General features: G+C 54.7%; 1 protein-coding gene across 1 annotated transcript in view; it reads right to left on the reverse strand.

The window, feature by feature from the left end:
• The window catches only part of GUCA1A (guanylate cyclase activator 1A), a 7,525-nt gene extending 1,077 nt beyond the window's left edge, over positions 1–6,448 (reverse strand). Inside the window, exons 1-3 of the mRNA XM_006148569.1 lie at positions 6,248–6,448; positions 656–805; positions 280–373 (exon numbers count right to left, since the gene is read on the reverse strand). Of these exons, the coding sequence (XP_006148631.1) occupies positions 280–373; positions 656–805; positions 6,248–6,448 (445 nt within the window). The remainder of the gene's footprint in view (positions 1–279; positions 374–655; positions 806–6,247) is intronic.
• Between the last annotated feature and the right edge of the window lie 215 nt (positions 6,449–6,663).

A 6,663-nucleotide genomic window follows, 5' to 3' on the forward strand; every position in this document is an offset into this window, starting at 1 on the left:
GGGGCCAGGATGGTGCCCGCAGGCAGGGAAGCAGCCTGCGGTGCAGCAGCAGAGGGGTCCAGAGCCCAGAGTCTGGTCCTAAAAGCCAGCCCTGGCTGGGGCCAAGGCGTGGGGAAGTAGGGGTGGGGTAGGGAAGATGGGGGGACAGAGGGTGACCAGCAGAGGGTCTTCTGTGCCTCCTCTTCCTCTCCTGCCCCTCTCCCCTGGTGATCTCCCACCCCTGGCCCCCCACATCCCTGAGGAGCCCTTCCCTGGGGAGCCCCTCCTAGGCCCCCTCACCATCCCCGTTGACGTCAATCTTGGAGAACACGGTGTCCGTGAACTCCTCTGCGGTCATGGTGGTGTCGCTGCAGGGGTTAATGGTTCGAATGGCCTGGGAGGTGAGAAGGGCAGAAGTGAGGGGACCTGTCCTGATGCAGGGGTGGAAGTGGGGACAGTGAGCTTGTTTGGACCCCCACAGCAGGGAGGAGTAGAGGACAATGCCTGAGTCTCTTGATCCCAGTGAGGAAACTGAGGCCTTCAGAGGGGAAGGGAGGTGGTGGCCCTGGCCACACAGCTAGGGAGGGCCGGAGCTCCAGCCCCCTTCCCCGCCCTGTCCCAGCTCCGAGCCCGGGAGCCGCGGCCGGCCCTGCCCAACCTCTGCACCTGGAGTTACCCTGATGATGGTGAGCAGCTCCTCGCGGTCGATGCAGCCGTTGCCGTCCACGTCGTAGAGCTTGAAGTACCAGCGCAGCTTCTGTTCCACCTTGCCCTTGAGGACCAGGCTGAGCGCCGCCACGTACTCCATGAAATCGATGTAGCCGTCCTGGGCAGGGGTGCGGCCGTGAGCACCCAGCCCGCGCAGCTCCCCCACGCCGCCTGGAGCCAGCCTAGGGCCCCAAGAGACACCAAGGGGAGGCCCGAACCGCCGAAGGAGGTGCGTCCGCAGAGTCTCACCCCCTGGGTGCCACCCTCCTCTGTTCCCCGGATGTCCCACAGCCCCCGCCCCAGGCCCGCCAGCCCCAGGAGCTGCCATCAAACCCCATAAACCCACACCCACAGGGGGCGAGGGGCTGATCCACCCCTTCACAGGCCTTTAGTTCTCAGCCTCCACTGGCTGCTTCCGCTCCAGGTTAGGGGAGGAAGTGTCTGGCCTGAGGAGCTGGCGTGGGGGCGCGAGGCAGACAGACACACACGGAGGCAAGGAGCGCCTCCCTCCTCCCCTCTATGCTCAAGGCTTTACGGAGCACCTGCCATGCGCTGCGATGCCCTGCGAGGACTAGGGACTCGAAAGACTGGAGCCTTGTTTGGGGCTCAGGTTCTAATGCTGGCTCTGCCCCCGGAAGCTGGGGTCTGAGGATGCAATCCGTCCCTGGCCTCGATCCCTTGTCAGTTAACACTTGCAATAGTAGCTGTTTCTGGGGGAAGGCTGTGGGATTAAATGCCGTCAGGTGTGTGACGCTGTCTGCACTGCTGGGCACACAGTGCGCTCACCTGTCACCACGGGTACAATTAGTGTAATGAGATCACTGAGCCCTCACATCTGGGGGGCATAAGCTCCTTAGGAAAGGTGTGCGCTGAGAGAAGTCACGTCACCTTGGCACTCAGCTCCAAGTTTCCTCAGCTCTACCATGGGAAGGGCATGTCCTTTTTTTTTCTTTTCTTTTTTTTCTTTTTTTTTTTTTTTAATTTACTATAAGGCACATGCCCTTGCTGGAGAGAGACAGAAAAAAAAGTAAGAAAGCACCTTCCATGGGGGATAATCACACAATTCCTTGTCTTCTTGGATTTGGGCATGCACACACACGCACACACACACACACACACGCACGTCTGGCATGTTTTTCAAGATGCCAGGTCTAGACCTTGAATCATGCAGTTGGCCATGTGGGATCCAGTGCCTTCAACTCCATGCCACCTGGCTGGCCCACCAGGTACTTTTCTTTTTGTTTCGTTTTTGAGTTATTTTATTTCATTTTAATTTATGATTGTTATTTAATTTGACCAGAGAGAGAGAAAAAGTGAGAAATCCAGCCACCAGGTCCGGGACTCCAACCATGATCAGACGTGTGGGAGTCCAGCGCCTTAACCACCACACCACGTGCTGGCCCCCAGAGTGTACTTTTCAAGACTGTAGCACGGGCTAGACTCTATACTTTATACTCTATAGTCTATATACTTTATACTCTAGCCTCACAGGCACCCCATGGGATGGGTACTTTTAATCCCTGTTTTGGAGGAGACAGCTGAATTGAGAGAGATTAAGCCACACAGTGAATGAGTAACGAAGCCTTCCTAGCAAGTGGGGTCTCCTAAATCCTAGCCAGCCCAGCCCCAGCACTAAATGCAGGACGGGGCAGTGTGCACCTGCATGACTGCCATGCACGGCCACGCCCATGCAAAATTCTGAAGTAAGCAAAGCGCATGCTCGTCCTCACCACACCTCCAGTCAGCGCTCACTCCCAACCTGCACCTCCCGGGTCATATCCGGGGGTGCAACCTCCTTCAAACTCAGGAGCTGGAGGACGTGTTCTGTAAAAGGCCAGAGAGCAAAGAGTTCAGCTCTGCGGCCAAACAGCCGCTGTCACTGCAGCATGGAAGCTCCGCAATCCCTGGCATGAGTTTTACTAAAAGTAATTTACAAAAAATAGGCCAACGGACCCTCATTTGCACGTCCCTGCTTTAAGTCCTCTCTGCATCAAAATGTTCTAGTACTGGCCCAGCCTCAGTGATGCAGTCTATAGCACACTGGACTACAGTCCTGGATGCCACGTGGCCAACCACAGGTTCGGATCCTGTGTCAGCCCAAAAGCACACTGAGAGTGCACAGGCAGCTGGATCCTGAGGAGCTGGAAGGCTAGGGAAAGGGGTTTGCAGTGTGATGAGACCCTGTCGGGGGTTCTCTTTCTTCCTCATGTGCATGCATGTGCATGCATACACACACGTGTTTTCTATCATAGAAAAAAATTTCCCAGTGCTGTCCCATCTCCTAGCCAATCTGCTGAACTGCTCCATGCTGATGACAAGAGGTCGAGACAGTGTTGCCCAAAGTGTGATTGTGCACTGTGGGTACATAGGAGGCATATTAGGTGTTACAACGATGCTCTTCATTCTAGTAACTGCAGAGTTAAATTAATGAGTATTAAAAAGCATGTGACTAGCCTCTAAGGCTCATAGTTTCTCATCTGTTGATTTATTTATACAACCAGGGTTTACTAGACACCTACCACGTTCCAGCGCTGTCCTAGGAGCTGGGAGACAGCTGGGAACAAGGCAGGCAGAAGTCCCTGTCCTCCTGGACCTCCCATTCCAGCAGAGGACATGGGCCATAAAAGCAACAGCTAGATGTGCTCTAATACCAGTATCCGAAGGTGGGAAGCACTCTGGGGAGAAAGGGGGGACTGGGAAATGCAGAGCTGGGGACCAGTCCCTGTTCTAAACAGAATTTAAGCCTGGAGAGACCAGCAGATGGCCTAACGGTTACATCACTGGACTCCCACATAGTTGACAGTAGTTTGAATCCTGGACCCGGTGGCTTAAAACTTACACTGGACACGGGTGCATGTGTGCCCAAAATCTTAAGAGGAGATGGAGGAGAAAGGACTGTGGTATCCCTAGAGGGTGATTTCTCGCTTTCTGTCTCTGTCTCTGTCTCTGACAAGTACATGTACCCTATGGCAAAAAAAAAAATAATAATAATAATAATAATAATAAAAGAGCCTGGAGTTTAGGGTAGGTGTTAGTGAGAAAGAGACCTTTGTGCAACACGGAAAGATGGGAGCCAAGGAGAATTCTAGAGAAAAAGAGTCCCAGGCAGCACAACGGCCCGAAGGCAGGCGGCTGCGGGTGGCATACGGGAGAAGACCAGACTGACTTCTTTTCAATGGAAAGATGAGGGTCAGCTTGGGGGTGGAACAGCATGGGGGTGCTGGCGTGTGACAAGAAATTGGAGAGCTGGCAGGTGTCTGACTCGGCGTAGGCAAACACAGGACCTGCGGGTGGCCCCTCGCTGGTGTCATAGGTGTGGCTTTACAGGGTCCTTCTGCAGTCAGGTCTTGACCCAAACGACTTCCCTAGCAGGTGAGAAGACGGGGTGACATGGAGCGTCGAGGAGTAAGGTGGCAGGACACAGCCCCTGTCCCTTCCTCCTCCTGTTGAGGAGCTATTGCTTCTTCCAGAGCGGTTGGGGGCCCAGCGGGATGACTCCCCACCTCCTGGTCTCCGCGCCCCTGGCTCCCATCCCCTGCTCCCCTGTTACCCCTGCAGGAAAGCCCTTGGACACCAGGATACTGCCCTTGAGGCTGAGACTCAGCCTGTAATCTGCTTTGGTTCCTTGACCCCAGGTATTAGTGAGTTTTAAATAGCTGTTGAGCCCAGCTTTCCCTGGACTCCCCCCAAAACCAGCAGAGTTGGGATCCCCAGGCAGCACCAGGAGCCTCTCCTGGGCTGCAGCAGGAAGATGGCTGTGCTTCTTCAGGGTCTCGCCTTTCAAGTGAGGGGGGTGGAGCGAGGAGCCAGGTTCATAGACTTGGGTTCTTTCACCACCGGATCTTGCCTGAATTGCCCCAAATGCTACTGGAAACCAAGAAGCATCTTTTTGTTTCTTTCTTTCTGTTTTGTTTTGTTTTGTTTTTAGAGAGATTTTTGCTATAGGGTGTGTGCACTCACCAGAGAGACAGAGACAGAGAGACAGAAAATGAGAAATCACCCAATGGCCACATTGCAATCCCTTCTCCTCTTGAGATCTTGGCACACACGCACACACACACACACATACGTGTGCCCTGTGTGAGTTTCAAGTCACCAGGTCCAGGACTCAAATCGGGTAGACTAGATGGGAGTCCAGCGACATAACTACTATGCCATCTGCTGGTCCCTCAAGAAGCATCTTAGGGACCAGTAGTTAGCATAATGGCTGTGTCACTGGACGCCCATGTAGTTGACTGCAGTTTGAGTCCCGGACCTGGCGGCTTAAACTCACGCTGGGCGCGTGTGCATGTGTGCCCAAGATCCCGAGAGGAGAATGGAGGAGAAGGGATTGCGGTGTGACCATCCCTCCTGGGGGGTGATTTCTCGCTTTCTGTCTCTCTGTCTGTCTGGCGAGTGCCCTATAGCAAAAACCTCTCAAAAAAAAAAAAAAAAAAAAAAAAGAAGCACCTTAACAAACGCTCCCAACATCCACAGCAGATACAGGCACATAAGCTGAGGCTGAGAGGAGAGACGTTGGGCTCGAGGTCACCCACTGATGGATGCTAGGGACCCGACTCACGGCCCAAACTCCCCTGCCACTGTCCCCTTTAGCTTATCAGGAAGTCCCCATCTAACAGGCCAATGGTTCCTTGCAGAGACTTAAACTGTGGCCACCATGCAGACCTCCAGACTTGCATAAGATGCACTGAGGTCACTGGGTATTTTGGAGTTAAGATCGTCCCAGATTCTGGGACCAGCAGTTGGTGTAATAGCTATGCCGCTGGACTCCCATGTAGTCGACCGCGGTTTGAGTCACCCGGTGGCTTAAACTCACGCTGGTCGCATGTGCATGCATGCCCAGGATCCCAAGAGGAGAATGGAGGAGAAGGGATTGCGTCGTGGCCCTTCACCCTGAGGGGGGTGATTTCTCACTTTCTCTCTCTCTGTCTGTCTGGCACACGCCCTATAAAAAAAAAAAAGATCCTCTCAAAAAAAAGGAAAAAAAAGATTGTCCCAAACTCTCCGGTGGCTGGGCAGCCCTGCCTGTCCTCTCTCTCAGTGTCCACAGGACTGCATGAGGACCCGACTAACATGGCCTGCCCGTCCCAGGCCGCCAGGGCTAAAGACTCATCGCCATGCCCTTTGCTGCTGCAACCCTGTTCAAGGTCTCTGCAAGGGCGTCCCAGACACACCAGCGTGTCACAGGTGCTCAGTGACTGTCCTGGAAGTGTTCACATTTGCTTGGGATTAAACCGAGATCTGCGTGTGAAGAGGCAGTGAGATCCAGCCTCCTCTTCCGCTACCTTGTGGGCCTCTCTGTGCCCCTGAGAAGCGAGCGCAGGGAAAGCGGCTGATTCGTTTCTAACCCGAGCCTGGCTCACAGCTGACACTCGATACACACTAGATGAACTGAATCCCTCGTATTGACAGTCAACCACCCAAACAAGCAAGTCACCGTCCGCCGAGGTTGCCCCTCCAGGGACACTTCTACGACAGCTGCTCTTCCACACCCCAAGCCCACCTGGCCTCCAAGGTGACCCTGCAACACCCCCACCCCACCTCCCCGGGTCCTGCTCACCTTGTTGAAATCGAAGGTCTCAAACATCTGCTCGACGTACTGGCTGGATGTTGGGCTCAGGTTCTTGAGGCCGAAGAACTGGCGGAACTCATAGAGGGTGAGCTGGCCGGAGGGACACTCGGTCATGAATTTCTTGTACCACTGGTGGCACTCGGTGCTGCTCAGTTCCTCCACCGACTTGCCTTCCATAACGTTGCCCATTGCTCAGGCCTGCGGGAGGGCTGACGCCCGAGACACACAGGTTCTGTCCCCGCTGCTCCCTGCACAGGCCTTGGAAAACTGGGCCCTCCTCTCTCACAGGCCTGAGTCCTGCGGTCGGAGCAGGGACGGGCCAAGTAGGATGGTGCAGGAAAATGCCGAGAGATGAGCAGAGGCCCACGCCTGAACCCAGAGGATGCCCGAGGACTGGTGTTAAA

The sequence above is a fragment of the Tupaia chinensis genome, unplaced genomic scaffold (genome assembly GCF_000334495.1).
Source record: "Tupaia chinensis unplaced genomic scaffold, TupChi_1.0 Scaffold000238_1, whole genome shotgun sequence".
In the NCBI taxonomy this organism is placed as follows: Eukaryota; Metazoa; Chordata; class Mammalia; order Scandentia; family Tupaiidae; genus Tupaia; species Tupaia belangeri.